This window comes from Syngnathoides biaculeatus, chromosome 20 (assembly GCF_019802595.1).
Source record: "Syngnathoides biaculeatus isolate LvHL_M chromosome 20, ASM1980259v1, whole genome shotgun sequence".
In the NCBI taxonomy this organism is placed as follows: domain Eukaryota; kingdom Metazoa; phylum Chordata; class Actinopteri; order Syngnathiformes; family Syngnathidae; genus Syngnathoides; species Syngnathoides biaculeatus.
The window spans coordinates 2,417,016-2,434,707 of record NC_084659.1 but is presented as its reverse complement, the minus strand read 5'-3'; the positions used below and the strand labels follow the sequence as shown (position 1 = coordinate 2,434,707).

Sequence of the window (17,692 nt, the reverse complement as noted above, 5' to 3'; positions counted from 1 at the left end):
CACAAGGGTCACGGGAGTGCTGGAGCCCGAGCCCATCGCAGCTATCTTTGGGTGAGAGGCGGGTTACACCCTGAAATGGTTGCCATCACAGGTCTAAAATAAAAAAACCAATCAACCTTTGTGTTTTTGGGATGTGGGAGGAAACCTGAGTGCCTGTAAAAAGCCACCAAAGAACAAAGAGAACATGCAAATTCCACATCGGATCTGCTAAGAGGTCGTCCACCATGCTGCCCACTGCGGATCTACTCCATTCCAAATTGGGAAGGCTGCATTAAAGGCTCTGCAATTCATCACTACCATACCAAAACATCATTCATCAAACTTTGTTAGTCACACACAAATGAGACATTTGGTAGCTGGATTATTCATACCTGTCAACTTTTCAGAGCGCCAACCTGTATAGACTACCAAAAAAATCCTTATTGAAAGCAAAACATCCTTATAACATAAAAAAATCATATGTCAAAATAACAGAGGGAAAAAACACAAAGTTTTTCAATGATTTTTATTGTAGATCTCCAGAATGATAATATCTGAAGTTATTGTCTAATTCTACTAAGTAGAATGATCAAAAAGATGGCTATTCATCACAGAGGCTACAATACCTCAGATATTTGTAAGAGTGATTCACCAGAATCAGTGATGAGAAAATAAAAATGTTTTGAAAGATTACATATCTACTGAATGCCGATTATCAATTCCTTATTTTTAGTGAATAAGGAATGAGCTGATCTGTATGATAAGGCTAACAATAAGCTATTGTTCCTATGAAGCCATTCTCAATCTTAGTAAATGGCACATCTATCTTGAAATACATATCCTTTCCTCGTGGTGAAAACACAGGATTCAATTATATTATTGTCAACTGTTATAAAAACAGGACCATGAGCTAGAATGCGAGCAAGAGAGCTTCAATGTAAACTACAATAATCCTATGTATTTGTAATGAGGCCCAGGCGGCTAACTAGCAAGCATGCACGCGACATTAGCTAAGAGCTAAGTCAAATTAATTTGAGCCACAAATGATCAAAGTCAAGATAAAAATGACACTTTTTGTGGCAGTCAAGTAAGGTAAAGGTGTACACTCATAATTACAAACACCGTCCACCTCCAGTGCTTGAGTTCGCAACACAGTCTGGGCAATGTAGAGTAAAGACGAGCTAGGCATGCTGCTTATTTTTAGTCTCGATAATAATGGCAAAAGAAAAATAAGAAATGTTTCTTTAAGATGCGATGAGTGTCAAAGTATGTGAATAATAAAAAAAAAAGTGGTGAAACTGGACGAGATTGTCGTGATCCCGCCGCTCCAGCACGAGCTGTGCGGGTGCCTGCGCGGGTGCGCTGATTGGGCCGCACACCTGCGTCTCATGCGGGCTGATTAGTCTGTGTATTTATATCACCCCAATGACGATTGGTCCCCGCCAGTTCGTTGATCTTCATGTCCCGTTCGTGTGCTCCGGTATCCCTGATCGAACCTGTGTGTACCGACCTTCGCCTGTTCTCCGACCAACCTTGTAAGCCTGACTCCTTCGTTACTTCTGCCTGCTTTGATTGTTCTCCTGTGTTCCGACTCCTGCCTGTCCGCTCACCTGCTGTCTTCGCCCGACGTCCCAACTACCGCTGCTGCACCGGACTGCCTGCTCGATCCCCGACCTCTGCATATAATAAACGTTTCTCCTTGAACTACCTTGCATCTTCCGAGTCCTGCATTTGGGTCCTACTCTCGTTCTGACGGGACGTGACAGAACGAACTGTCCAACACAGGACCCAGCAGGGAAGACCCGGCGTCACCGGGACCGACGCAAGGTAGACCGTCTGCCGGAGGACCAAGCCTGTCCGATCCGGGTAGGCTCCATGATGTCCTCCGCTTCCTTATATTACGCTCCGCCAGCGAGGTATGAATACGTCCCGAACATGACTCCTCATATTCTTCTGGACTCTTTACTTTTCGGAATATGAGGAGGACCGTGATTTGTATGACCAGCTGCCGGAGTACGACTCCGATTATTCTGATTATGAATCTGCTCGTCCGATCTTTCATCCCAGTCAGTTTGTTTCACCTCCCCGCCTTTCCAGTACCCGAGCGTCCTCACCCAGTAGGTTTAAGTACACCATTCCGTATGAGGGAACCCGCTTGGCCATCTACCTGGGACCTCTGCGTGGCGGCCAGAGGAGACGCCCCGGCCGGGCAATCCCCGGTGCCTCCCGCTGCGCGGCAACTAAGACATCTTCCTCCCAATCCTCGCCGGCAACGTGAAACCGGCAGACCCGCCGCTGGTGGCGAAGCTTCCACCCCAGAGGGAGGAGGAGTCGCCAAATCACAAGGCGTTCCGCCGCGAAATGCGGGCGGAGATAGAGCGGCAGAGCGCGGAATTGGCGGCTCTAACGTCCCAGGTCCGGCAAGGATTGGCGAACCAGCCGAGCAACGCTGACGTCGCAACGGCGACGGACTCGCTGCTGATACAGGTTCACGTGGCAGTTGGAACTGACCCGCTTCCGAGACACACCCACGTGTGAGTTTCGACTGACTCTCTGCCTACTCTCGTTCAGGTTGTCGTGGAAACCGACCCGCCCCCTCGCCAAGTGCACATCGTAGTGGGAACGGACTTGCCACCTCGCCAAGTGCACGTCGCAGTGGGAACGGACTCGCCACCTTGCCAAGCGCACGTAGCTGTGGAAACTGACCCGCCTCCTCGCCATTCCCACGAGGTTTTGGCTGTTCCGAGCAGAGCTCACGCGGCAGTTGGAACTGACCCGCTCCCGAGACATGCCCATGTGTCAGTTTCGACTGACTCTCTGCCGACGCTCGTTCACGTTGCCCTGGAAACGGATTCGCCACCGCGCCACGCCCACATTGCTGTTTCAACTAATGCACTGCAAGTTCACGTGGCAGTGGGGACCGACCTGATGCTGCCTCCTCCTTCTCACGTTGCTGTCCAGGAGGTGGCGATGGTGATGGGGTCGCCGCCTTCTCACGTTGCTGTCCAGGAGGTGGCGATGGCGATGGTGTCGGCGCCTTGTCACGTTCCTGTCCAGGAGGTGGCGATGGTGTCGCCGCCTTCTCACGTTCCTGTCCAGGAGGAGCTGGTGAGTTCTGTGGAGCCACCCTGGAGCTGGAGAGACTTCGGGATGGCTGTGATGGTGGCGGTCATGGCTCTGGTCCTGCGCTCCATCATCCTCTTCGCTCCTGAGGGCGCCCAGCCCCTTCCGGACCTGACCTCGTTGGTGACCAATCAACGGGTGCCTCCTGACCAAGCCTCGGTGGCGACCAGACCCTGGTCGTCTCGCAACCACGGCGTGGGAGGTTCTCGTCCAGAGCAGTTGCCTGCCTCGGCCTGGTTCCTGCTTCGTCGTTTGGTTCCTCACAGAGGTCGTCCGCCCGAATCACTCCGTGGGGACCCTGGTGCTTGGCGTCCGGGTCGTCCTCCTGACCTGTCCACCCGGACGCCTTGCGTTTGGTGGCCTGGATGGCCACCAGACTGGGGTTCGGGAGCCGTGCCTTTGAGGGGGGGTACTGTCATGATCCTGCCGCACGAGCTGTGCGGGTGCCTGCGCGGGTGCGCTGATTGGGGCGCTCTCATGCGGCCTGATTAGTCTGTGTATTTATATCACCCCGATGACGATTGGTCCCCGCCAGTTAGTTGATCTTCATGTCCCGTTCGTGTGCTCCGGTATCCCTGATCGAACCTGTGTGTACCGACCTTCGCCTGTTCTCTGACCAACTTTGTAAGCCTGACTCCTTCGTTACTTATGCCTGCTTTGATTGTTCTCCTGTGTACCGACTCCTGCCTGTCCGCTCACCTGCTCTCTTCGCCCGACGTCCCAACTACCGCAGCTGCAATGGACTGCCTGCTCGATTCCCTACCTCTGCATATAATAAACGTTTCTCCTTGAACTACCTTGCATCTTCCGAGTCCTGCATTTGGGTCCTACTCTCGTTCCGATAGGACGTGACAGAGATTTTCTCTTTTTTTTTTTTTTTGAGTTAAAAAAATGTCAAAAAAGCCAAAGTAGAAAGTACAGGATGAGATGGTGTATAATGTTAAAATTCCACCTTGGCACAGCCTGATTGAGGATGAAATCACAGACAATACAGTGCACAAAAAGCTAATGCTGAATTTTAAATATAGGAGGCAACATAACATCAACCTTAAAACTGTTTGGGAGCATCATTCAGCTTTCAACATGCATTGCCAAAGATATTCTGCAAGCAATAATTCAGTTTTACACCAAGAAAAACAAACAGATATCATTGTGGGTTGGAAAAAAAAAATGAAACAAAGTTGGAAGCGACCTTTCAAATTTTTGGTTCAGAGTTGGCTTGGTTGTGTTAGCAATGTATTTTTTTGTTGTTGTTGACATTTTCCTCATTTCGATCATTTTATAGGTTTGCAAAAACACAAAATTGTTCTTAAAAGTATTCTGAGTCGAATCTAAATGCTGTCATCTGAATCTTTGAATGAGCCATTTAGCTTCAAATGGATGACACTGATCTGACCACGGTATATACGTCTGATGTTGCTCACAGTGGTCAAAGTGAGTGGTCACGGCCTTAGTGTGTTTGCTCAGACACGATGTGAGAGTTCAGAAGCAATTGCTTGAAAAATGTCTATTATTTACTGATAACGAAACATGATGTTAATAATTGTCAAATTCACAAGTTTCAATCATTTACAATAACAAGAAATTAAAACGTTTTTGAATGGATACGATATAAACGTTATGAAAGCACGTTTGCATGCCATTACGCAAATCTGAACTCAATTTAGTTTCAGTTTAATTAGTTGAATTTGTTTTTGGGGTAAAGGTATGCACCTAAACAATGAACGATCATATTGTGTACATTTTGAAAACAGAATAGCATTTATTTATAGATGTACTAGATATATTTCTTTTATAATACAACTTGCACATTAAAATTGGTGATCATCCTTTGATCATGCTTGCAGCCCCCAGACCCCAGGCTATTTTCATTCAGTCAAATCACATGCCTGTTGTATAGAGATCGTGCGCCTACGTCATAAAATTGAGGGTGCCTTAGTGCCAGTCAAACCAAGCATTGTTGAAAGTTAATTCCATTGAGACGAAACAAAAATATGTCTGATAGCACAACACCCAGAGTTTTGTTCTATACAGTGAAACATTTAGAAGGTGATATTCAGCGAAGGTACGTGGAAAAGAGACACTCAGCATAGAGGACCCATATTTAATGCCAAAGTCAGTGTTGTCACGGATAAGAAATTTGACTGTTAATTCGCTTCCCTGTCTTGGACAACTGGATCTACACGTGTATCTGGTGAGTAAGTCGTCGAGATTTTACACAGAAGAGTTTGAAAGCGTATTAAACGCTGGACGCATACAAATACTTCATTGCTGGATCTGTTCTCAATCAGGAATAAATCCCACTTAGTGATGGACCCACTCAGAGTTTTTCCATACAAATACCAATATTTAAATAAATGTTGCTGGATGGGTTAAAGATGACATGTCCTGTAGAATTGAACGAAATAAGTCTCATTTTGTGATGGCAAATGTACAGTAAGTTGCAACTTGCAATACAACATCTTGTAATCCATAACTTGCATGAAATCTAACAATGATTTTGGACTAAGTTATTCCCGACATCGAAGGACTCATAATTTTTTAAAACTGACAACAACAAATCGAACTGGAGTTTTTGAAGATCAGACTTTATTACGTCTGTAACAAACCAAAAAGTAGTCATAGATTGATGTTGCTGTTTTTGAAATATAATCATGCATAGCCCATTTGTGGGGAATAAAATGTAGGACAGGAAGTCCTCTCCTCTGTATATATATCTCTGTGACAGTTTATGTTTAAAAAAAAAAAACCGCATTGTTCTCAAATGAGTCAATTTGGCATTCTAAATAATTCTTGATAATTTGAGATTGAGAAGAATAATTCCTACCTGAAATGAAGTGACTGCTACACAGGTGTGTGTTTGTCGTTGGGCACCATCCATCCCGTTTAATTTCCGAAATCCTTCGATCTTTTCAGATGGTATTTGTCAGAGATGTTCCTAGAAAAACGGCTAAGACAAGCCTGAGGACTGTAGAGAGTGAACTCAAACCATCCAAGATTGTCTTTCTCGCGATGGACAGACGGAGGACACACTGTGAGAGTGCGCTACCTCAGACTGCCAAAGTGGTAGTCACTGTCTGCTCTTTTTTATTGCATTCTCAGGTCAAAGGGTTACATGGTTACACAGTGAAAATGCTGACACAGATGGCTATACCAACAGCACACAAACACTAAGGTACATGTTTCTTCAAGGCTGCAAGGGTGTCCTGATAAACCCACAAGGCATTGTTTAAAGACATGTTTATGGCATTTGGGGGTATCCTCCTGCAGTAGAAGGGTGTTATCTCCTCCCAGTGTTGAGGAGTATCTCCTTAAGATCAGAAAGGAAACATGCTGAGGCCAGGATGGAGACATCGCTTCCCAGTGTTCAGGGGCATCATCTTGAGGTCGGCAGGGGGGGCATCGCCTCCCAGGTATCACTGGGTCACACTTCAAGACACGCACGCAGCTCACAAAGAGAACAATTCAGACTAAGACTAACAGAAACAAACGCATGATAAAACAATCCTTACAGCAACTATAGTAGTAATGATATACTTTTATCATGATAACTAACATTGTAATAAATTCTTTATCACAATGTGATGGTGAAGATAAAGCTTGCAGTCCATTGAGTATTTCTTTGGCATTGGCAGTCCTTTTAAAGCAGATTACTCATGCTTATTGTTATCAAAGGGAGGAACTCAGTTTTTTATATTCCATTTCCTCAACGCCAGTCCTCAATACAGATTGTGTATACACAGCAATGTAAGTTAAAGTCCCACTGACACCAAAAATCACATTTTAAAATAGGTATTGTTTTCAAAATTACAAATAATATTAGTCACTTTGATAATAGCAGTAGGAAAAAGTGAGCTGGGAGCATTTTATACAAGTGCAAAGTCCCACTCAACACAATCCACATCCCAGTGGTGGCCATATTTGTCTGTGATGTCATGTCCACACATCACAGTGGATCCCTGGGATTGATAACAAGCTGTGCCGTATGCAATGGCAGATGAACGAGAGCGATTTTTGGATTTTTCTGACTGCTCTTCTGAGACTGAAGCTCTCTTTAAGGAAGAAAACATCTCAGAAGCGAGTGAACCGATCAAGCCATATTTAGCTGATATCCGGATCACTTCACCACTGACACCAGACTCTAATGCAGATACAGACGAGTGGGCAGACGAGGAGGATGAGGGTATTTGGCCCATAATTGTTCGATTAACTAACCCTTCGACAAAAAAAAAAAAAAAAAGGGAAAAATAAAAAATACAATCACATTGTATAGTCGTATACAGGTGCATAGAGTGGTAAAGAATGTATACATACTGTAACATTTTGATATAATATTCGATGTCTTACGTTACACATTTATATATATTAGAGTAATGTGCGGCGCCAACCTGAGCTCTCAGACCTCCTTGGCGAGCTTGCATTTTACGATCGTTAGTGTAGCATGTTTGTTGCAACTGCACCAAAGATCAGAATCGACTCCGTGTATGTTTGTTTTAACTTGAACTAAGACAAAAAATGTCAACTACAATGACTAGTTGTGCAGCTGCTTTTAAAAGAAATGTGTCAATTGTGCCGACGACACTGCCAACCCAGAAGTAGCGCAGCAGTCCGAAACAACGATAGCTTGCCTCAATGGCTTGAGGCGGGTATCAAATCAACGTGAGCTCAAACTATGTCATACGAGTGTCATGGGCACATAAACAAAAAAAAAACACGGGAGAGCGCACGCAAATGAAATGGTCGCTTTTTTTAAAAAATGTGCCAATTACGCTCGTTTCTATGTAGTTTAAGCAAAGCAAGGCAAAATTATTTATATAGCGCATTTCATACACGAGGTAACTCAATGTGCTTTACATGATTAAAGGCATTTGAAAACAAAGAGATAAAACATTTAAAATGGGATAAAAACAATAAAAATGACAAACAATATTAAAAAAAGGCAATTAAAATTGGATACAGTGCAAGTAATAAGATCAAAAAGTGGATGTATTCTAAAAAGCATGAGAAAAAAGAAGAGTTTTCAACCTGGATTTAAAAACTTTCACAGTTAGGGCTGACCTCACCTCTGTTGACAACTTATTCTATTTGTGTGCAGCATAATAGCTAAATGCTGCTTCACCATGTTTGCTTTGGAGTCTGTGCTCCACTATTTGACCTGAGTCAGTCGATCTCAGAGCTCTACAGGGTTTGTAGTAATCCGTAAGCATTTCTTTCATGTATTCAGGACCTAAATCATTTAGTGATTTATAGACCAGTAGCAGAACTTTAAAATCTATTCTAAAGCTGACTAAAAGCCAGTGCAAGGACTTTAGAATTGGATTTAAATGCTCTGACTGCTTTGTTTTGGTCAGAACGGGAGCTGCAGCATTTTGAATGAGCTGCAGCTGTTTAATACTCTTTTTTTGGGAGTCCAGTCAGAAGATCATTACAGTAGTCAAGTCTACTTGAGATAAAGGCATGGATTAGCTTTTCCTGGTCGGCTTGACACATAAAGGACTTCAGTTTAGATATGTTTTTCAGATGGTAGGAAGCATTTTTTGTGATTGATTTGATATGACTGTTGAAAGTCAGGTCGCACTCAATCAGAACACCAAGTTTTCGGATGTGGTCTTTGGTTTTTAAAGATACAGAGTCCAATTGTTTACTAACAGCAATTCTCTTTTCTTTATTGCCAAAAACAATTGTCTGTTTGTTGTGATTTAGTTGAAGAAAATTTTGGCTCATCCAGTTATTTATCTGATTTAGACAGTGACAGGATACCTCAATTGCACTGTAGTCATCTGGAGACACTGCTAAATATAACTGTGTGTCATCTGAATCGCTATGATAGTCAAAATTAAAGTTTTGAAGAATTTGACCCAAGAGTAGCATATACAGGCTGAACAGGAGATGCCCAAGAACTGACCCTTGAGGGACCCCATAGGTCATTGCCAACCTTATATCATTTAGCACTTTGATAAGGGCAGATTCTGTACTGTGATGAGTTCGGAAACCTGATTGAAATTTGTCAAAAAGTCCATTTAAATTCAAGATATTGTTGAGTTGGTTAAAAATAACTTTCTCAAGAATCTTGGCTATGAATGGGAGATTTGAGATGGGTCTATAGCTTCCTAACATGGAATCATCCAGTGCTCTGTTTTTATAGAAGAGGCTTAACAGCAGCTACTTTGAGAGCTTTGGGAAACTCGCCAGACTGAAGTGGGCAATTTATTTGCTGCAAATCAGGTAGCACTGACTTCACAATAGTTTTGAAAAAGTCAGATGGTATTGAGTCGAGACAGCTCGTTGATGGTTTCAACTGCTGGAGAGTTTTCTCTCCAGTTTTTGGGTCAACTGTATTAAATTCTGACAAGTTAATAGAGTATTTTTCTGGGTGGCTTCAAATGTGAGATCATTCTATCTTTTTGCTGATTTGTGCTGACATTTGACCTGATGGATTGTATTTTTTACTAAAATAACAGGCAAACCCATTGCATTTGTCAGTTGTTATGAGTTCTGGATCTATCTGATTTGTGGGGGTGTAAGCTTGTCAACCACAGCAAATAGAGCACGAGTATTGTTGAGGTTCTTACTGAGGATTTCAGAAAAGTGTTGCTGTCTAGCTCTAACTAACGCTTGGTTAAAATTACAAAGATAATGTCAATCGAGGTCATCGTCAATTTGGAGTTTAGTTAAGCTCACGTTGTTTTGATAGCCACCTGATGGCATAGTGAAAGATGCTACAGATTGGAGCTGAATGGAGGGTGAGAGGCTACGCTGCGCAACCCAAACTCTTGGGATTAATTTTTTTTTCTCACAAACGCTATGGATGGCACGGAGGATGACGTGCGAGGGGAGCAAGGTGGGATGTTCATGATGCAATCCAAGAGGCACCAGAACTGTACCAAGTCATCAATGATGAGTTTGACAGTGATGCACCAAAGGTAGCTACTATGGATCTTTTTCGGATTGGAGATGAGTCAGATGCTTCTTTTGAAGGCTTGGCAAAGGATGTGTAATGTAGTGGATAAGGTACACTATGCACAAATATTTGATGCAAAAAATAACTAATATGTGTTATCAACAGTATTAATAAAGTGTTGTCCCATCATTGAGCATTTATTTTATTCGGTTGAGGGATTCTGTTCTGACAATTACAGGGACCAGGACAAGCGTGTCTTGTGGCCTGTCCCAAGTTACATATTATCGCTACAGCAGCACATGCACAAGGTTTATTATTAATGATTGTTGTACGGACAGTTTTTTTAAAAACAATACAAGCACAAACCTAACAAAATATAAATACAGATCATTCCCAATATTTTGAGCGTATGGGTAGAAGCAAATTGTTGGTGCACATTGTACATAGGTAGAAGGGTTTTCCTGTTTTTTTTTTTTTTTCAACTTTGGGGGTGCGCTTTATACTTCAGGACACATTATAAATTACAATATTCAGAACATTCATGTGACTATACGTTTTTTTGCTAGTTAGCCCGTGTTACATGCTACTAAACTGTCTTTGTACTTCTATTTTGTTGTTGTTTTGTATTATATTGTATTGTGTGTGATTAAATTGTCTTAAAAGCAACACAAGTGCTTTGTTATATTTTGCTGATTTGACCGAGGGGATTTATTCTAAATTCACATGTAACATATGCTATAAACTGTGAGACAAATTAGTCCCCGCCCCAACTATTATTTTCTTTTGTAAACGTATGAAGAGTGAATCCATCCTCCTGAGTGTTCAAACAAAATCCAGCAATTCAACAAGCTGGCTTTTTGGCTAACACGATTTAAAAAAATGTAATTTTTCACTGGTACAATAGGTATAAACCAATATAAACACTTGACTCCGCTACTGCAAGAAATGTCAACATTCTGACTTGCTGTGAAAAAACAGATGGGTCCATTCCGGATGATTATTTTTGGTTAAAAACATACAAAAATTTTATGTTTTACGTGTCAGTGGCACTTTAAAGGGCCACTGACATGCCTATATACACGTTGAAATAGATATTATGAAAACTACATATACTAATATTCACTTCAATGTCTATATGAAAAAAAAATGGCTAGAGAGTTGTCATGGGAAAGTTGGGGAAGTCTCACACGACATCCCAGTGGTAGCCACATTGCCTGCTATGTCATTTACAGCTGTGATATTGGGACAATCGCCATTGAGAAGATACTGTGCCACTTGCTATAGGAGATGAGGAGCAGAGAGTTTTGGATTTTTCTGACGCCCCTTCTGACACTGAAGCTCTTTTTGAAGAAGAGAACACCTCACAATCAAGTGAAGTGACCGGGGCAATACCACCTTATCATTTCGAGCTATATTTAAATGATATGCGGATCACTTCTAAATAACATCTGACTCCCCGAGAATATGGATGACAGTATGTAGCATACTCAGGAGGACCCAAGCCGGGCGAAGTAACAGTCATGGGGCTCCACTCCGATTGAGATTGACCGTCATGTTTACCTTCTTCCATTTTCTAATGATTGCTCCAACAGTGGACCTTTTTTCACCAGGTTGCTCGGCAATTTCTTTGTAGCCCTTTCCAGCCATGTGGAGTTGTACAATTTTGTCTCTGTTGTCTTTGGACAGCTCTTTGGTCTTGGCATGTTACAAGTTTGAGTCTTACTGATTGTATGGGGTGGACAGGTGTCTTTATACACTAACGACCTCCCACAGGTGCATCTGATTCAGGATAATACATGGAGCAGAGGTGGACTTACAGGTCTTTAAATGTCAAAATTCTAGCTGATGGACAGGTGTTCAAATACTTATTTGCACCTGTATCACACAAATAAATCGTTAAAAAAAATCATACATTATGACTTCTGGATTTTTCTTTTTAGATTATATTTCTCACAGTGGACATGCACCTACAATGAAAAATTCAGACCCCTCCATGATTTCTAAATTGGAGAACTTGCAATATAGCAGAGCGTTCAAATAACTATTTTCTTCACTGTACAAGACTTTACGATGACTTGATCGGTTTTGTCATAATTCACATTCAATTACATCATTGATTGGCCCTGAGAAAGACATTTACTCCGCCTCACCATCATGCATGGTATTTTTATGTAGTAGTATTTATCTAGGTTTTTTTTGTCTTTTGATGCAGTAAATATCTGACGCCCAATTAAGTTATAAAAACAAACATCGACATGGTGTGAGAGACAAGGCGGCTGAGAGAGTGCACGTAATGTGAGATCAGACAAGACAAATTTGCTTTTTCCTGATTGCACTGTGAGACTACTGCAAGAAAATATTTTATTCCGATACCTTTGTATCCATTTTTTTTAAATCAGTAGGCTTTTATCTGGTCAATAAGGTTGGATCTCAGTGACTGTATTATCTTAGAAAATAGGGGTGAGGGGTGGCGTTAATGGTAACTCATGCTCAGGACAGGAACAGACATTCTTGTAAGACTTGTACTTATCAAGCTCACAAGCCACCAAATATTACACTGCCAAGCAAGGTAATGATAGCGCGGATGGTTGTTTGTAAACATACTGCCATTCTCTTGAACACATAAGACCAGAGCAACGAATTCCAACTTTTTGGAGCCAAGGCACATACTATACACTAGAAAAATCTCAAGGTACACCAAAAACAAAAATGTCACAAAAGGTAGATACATTAATTGCTGTTTATAGGTCACTTGCACAACTTCAGAGCAGGTGCATTGTGGGTAAGAATTTTTTGTGTGTCAGCCATTTTGGGAGGTTGTAAACAGTTCTTGAAGTTTGTCTACATACCAGCATCGTGTTCATTGTATCTGCACTTTCTATGATGTTTTCCAAGTATTTCGAGGATCTGTCGGCTGGCAGAAAATCAGTTTATGTGAGGATCTGGACCCGTATAGTCTATCGAAGGATGATTTTGCGACTGAAAAATGTTGGCCGAGAGTGGAATACCACGACATTGTGAACTACTTGGTGCTTACAACCAACAGCCTTACTAACCAACAGATGAAGGCCTACAATTGACCCTGAAGTGACGTTACGCCCCGTGCGCTGACGTAAGACAAACAGTAAAAATGGCAAATACAATACAATACATTCTGAACTGAGACAGACTCCATGCTTCTGATTTCATTCAAATCAACGATATATTATAGATTCTAAATACAATACATTCTTAACTGAGAGAGAGACGCCATGCTTCTGATTTCATTCAATCATTCACACGTAGCAATGTTATGCTAGCGGAGAACGTCTCATTCATTTATACGAGACGTGTATTAAAAATCAAATTTAGGGCATATTTTCGTGCAAACACAGTCTGGTTAAGCTTCTGGCCGCGAGCCAGCAAGAAATCAATACGTTTGTGCAGTCCGATCATCACTAAATATCGCTGAACAAAGAATAAGTGTGTCAATCGTTCACACGTAGCAATGTTATGCTATCAGAGAACGTCTCATTCATTTATACGAGACGTGTAATAAAAATCAAATTTAAGGCATATCTTCGTGCAAACACAGTCTGGTTAAGCTTCTGGCCACAAGCCACCAAGAAATCAATACGTTTGTGCAGTCCGATCATCGCTAAATATCGCTCAACAAAGAATAAGTGTGTCAATTGTTCACACGCAGCAGTGTTATGCTAGCGAAGAACTTCAAATTCATTTATACGAGACATGTATTGAAAATCAAATATAGGGCATACCTTCGTGCAAACATGTGTTCCGGTTGATATTAGATGGATTTAGTTGATGATGCGGTCTTCCACAAAGTTTTATCCATCGAAGGCATTTTTCGTACTGGGTCTTCGGTTTTGGAAAGGGTACGAATCGAACTCCACCAACTAGCCTTTCAAGATACCTGTCGTCACTATTACAAAGTCCGTGACTACACCTCTTAACCATATTTTTCGCTAAATAACCCAAATACACGATAAAACGCTAACTAAACCTATACTGGACCATTCAATGTTGTCAGAGAAAATGGCGGGAGCAAAAACGGGCTTTGGTCTATGCAGATCTCTGGCCTCTGATTGGTCAGTGACGCGGATTGCGCAATATCCACGGAGGGGTCAATTACTTTGTAAGCGGGTGGATTCAGTGTCCTCTGCAAAACGTTGTCTGAAGAAAAGGTTTTAATTGCTGCCCGAGTAAGTAACTTGTAATCACCCGGGACAGAGTGCGTAACTCACTGTTGTTGTTGTTGTTGTTTCTGCTTCGCCATTATGCCCTTTTCAGGTCCGACAAATCGGACCGATTAGGGAAAAAGATCTATGACAAATAAATATTACACCATCTTTTAAATTTATTTGAAGGAGCATTAAGTAATGTGACAATAATTAAAATGTACAAGGTGTAAACTACTAAATACTAACAAATTGTAGCGTGAATGTCTGAATGTAGCCCTAATAGTAATACTAGCCCTAATACAACAGTAGCGGCTTTCTATTTGTTCACATTTGCCTTACTCAAATGTCAACATATAGAAAGCCGCTACTGTTGTACTAGGGCTAGCGTGAATGATGCCCTGGTAGGTGGTAGGTGCTACATGCATACTTGTTTTGTTTTTAACATATATACGGTATATTTCCTTCTTGAAAATAATTTGACGTTTACAGACAGTAAACAGACACCAAAATCACAACACACATCCATACGTTTGTATCCTAAACTGTAGATGAAAAGCCTGTCACTGGCGGCTGATTTCGATCAGCGGCCGAGTTGAATGTACATGTAGACCTGTCAAACACCGTTAGTCTTGTAATATAAAACACAGCAAACAACACATGTAAAAATAGCAGGAGGAGGATATGGTCAAAGTGCAATACTAGGCTTAAACTTACCACTTATGAAGTGATCGCTGCACACATGACTTGAACTTGTGCGACGAGTGAGATCTGCACGTGAGATATTACTGAGCCACTTCGCTTGCCGTTTGCTCTACATTTCTTCTGTTTGGGGTCCTTGGTGCGTAATTATTTTCGGAAATCGGAAAAACTGTTCCCTTCTTTGCTGAACTTGTTATAGCAGCCAATAACACAACACGTGTGCAGCATCGTCTCAGAAGTCAAAAAGCGTTTTATGTAATCTAATCTAACCAGCGAAATGAAACCTCCCAATATGGCGGCCAGAAAAAATTCAAAACGGATGTGACGTCACCTGCAAGTCACCTATACCTACTGCTATCTCATCGAAGACCATTACATTGTTCTGTCCATCACTATTCCTCGCTGGCACAAATAGATAGACATACATTATTTTTTATAAATATATATTTTTTAACAATTCTTACACAGGTATAAACATCAAATGAGTTGTTTTTTTTTTTAAGAGACTCACAGTGATTAGATTGGTTCTCATTTTTTTAAACTCGGTGATCGCGACCAAAAATCTTGTTTGTGTCAAGCCAAATTAATAGGAGTGTACGATCTTAAAAAAAACATTATTACTAAAATTACTATTTTTTGGATTCAGATACACTGTCCTAGACAGTGACGACGAGTAAATGTCTTTTGCCAAGCCGATCAATGATGTAACTGGATCAGCGAATTACCACATGAAAATCAATCGACCAATCAGTAAAAAATGCTAATTTTCGGCAGTTTCCAAAAAGGAACCCCTTTTGAGGATAAGCGGCTTGGAAATTAGATGGATTCTGAATGTTTTTGTTGAATAATGTCAGTAATATTTAATCAAAAACAATCCTAGAGTTTAAAAAATATATTTATCTTTTACAATGCACAATTACAAGTTTTACTGTTTCCTTTTGTTGACTTTAGTGCTTTGCCATTTTCACACAAAATGTCTAAATGTATTTCTTGAAATAATTAAGATGTCCAATTTTCTCTTGGATTATGCGGTGCAAATTGTGTCGAGTGCAGAAAGTGTTGGGATCATCATGTGAAAATGTGTGCAAAAACGACAGGAGAGTACAAGATAGATGTTTATGGACCAAAAAAGGAGGAGGAGCCACAATGTCAACTACTGGACGCTGTGTTCAATCTACAGCCTCGAATTGTCTTACGCAGAGCAGGTTGGTTCATTTGTTGCATGCATTCTAATTTGAATGATATTCTTATTTATGGGTCTCGTTTGATGATGCATTTTCAGTCACTCACATTTGAAGAATGTACGGGTGTGGTCCACCAGTCATGCCCGCAGATATAAACTTGCAGGTGTGTGTTGTTTGTAATTATGACTCGACCCCTTTAAGTGTGGAGAGTGGTGGTGTCAGGTAAACTAGGAAGTAGAAATAGGCTGAGAGTGTGCGACAAGTGAGCAACTGTGCAGAGGCGCATCTTAGAGGCACCATTGGTCAGGACTACACAAAATATGACGTCTTTCAATGTGTATGTATTTCTACTCGTAACAAATTTTACACTGTAATTTTTTGTGCTCAACTGTGCATATTTGCAAGTGCGATGGCGCGTATGGGCCCGTCAAATCACAGTGACTGATATGGCTATGCATAAAATGACATTTGGGAGTTCAGAACAAATAAGTTCATTATTTGTACATCACTTATAATAAACACTTATAAATTCCAAACTAAATAAAATGGATAAGTCATACATGATACTGCTAGTCCAATGATACTTATGTGATGTCGATGACTCGGAGGATTTTTCATATTAACAGATTAATATAACAGCAAATTAAAATAAAAAAATAGATACCGGTATATTACTAAATTGGGAAAAATAACATTTTAAAACTTCTTGTTTACAGATTGTTATAACATAACTGTAAATTTTAAAATAAAATAAATACATAACTAAAGTAGAAAACAAAAATTTCAAACTCAGAAATAATAATTTCCAATTTCAATGGATTAGTAGAAGATATAAAACAGTATATAAAATTTTTCACCAATAAAAATTCTTGCTCTGACAAACAATCTGAAGAAAAGTTAAATGCACTGGCCTGTTAAGGAATAAACACGAACGGTCTATACCCACAATGTTTTGAAAATGCTGAAAGTTTAGTTCAACATAATCTGCGTTGGTGGTTGCTTCAGCTCCCTCCAAAGATTTTCGATTGGGTTTAGGTCTGGAGACTGGCTAGACCACACCAGAACCTTGATATGCTTCTTACGGAGCCACTCCTTGGTTTTCCTGGCTGTGTGCTTCGGGTCATTGTCATCCTGAAAGACCCAGCCACGACCCATCTTCTATGCTCTGACCGAGGGAAAGAGGTTGTTCTCCAAAATCTCACAATACATGGCCGCGGTCATGCTCTCCTTAAACTGGAAATCTAGTGCTTTGCATGAACAATTGGGCATGTAATATGTACCCTATTTTGACAATGTGATGTTAAATCCTCTCTCATTTAATAGTATTTTGAGAAGATTTTTATCGCCAATTACGAATTTTCAGGGGCGCTGCCATTTTCGCGAGTCACATGACCTACGTGCGCAGAATCTCTCGATTACATGGCACCCCATCATGCCCAGCTCTGATTTCTTGGATTTATCCTCATCTGATGAAGAAATAGTAGTATCGGTTGATCGGGAAGACGAGGGAATACTTCCATACAGATTTGAACCTCTGGCTGTAAATGTTGAATATTCGGATGGAATGATGCGGAGTTACTCTTAGCTACTCTGAGGCCTACGCGCGGTACATAAGTGTGTAAACA

The 17,692-nt window shown here is 41.2% G+C and overlaps 1 protein-coding gene across 3 annotated transcripts in view; it reads left to right on the top strand.

Moving 5' to 3' along the window:
- LOC133493633 (gastrula zinc finger protein XlCGF17.1-like) overlaps positions 1–17,692 on the top strand; it is a 64,219-nt gene that overhangs the window by 32,726 nt on the left and 13,801 nt on the right. The window contains exons 3-5 of one of the 3 annotated variants that reach the window (XM_061807240.1): positions 7–1,895; positions 2,047–2,466; positions 2,551–3,897. The exons of 1 other annotated variant lie outside the window; for it this stretch is intronic. In XM_061807240.1, the coding sequence (XP_061663224.1) occupies positions 2,341–2,466; positions 2,551–3,594 (1,170 nt within the window). In that variant the 5' untranslated portion in view covers positions 7–1,895; positions 2,047–2,340 and the 3' untranslated portion in view covers positions 3,595–3,897. Of the gene's footprint in view, positions 1–6; positions 2,467–2,550; positions 3,898–17,692 lie in introns of those variants that run through there. One more of the 3 variants, XM_061807239.1, reaches the window with a different exon arrangement.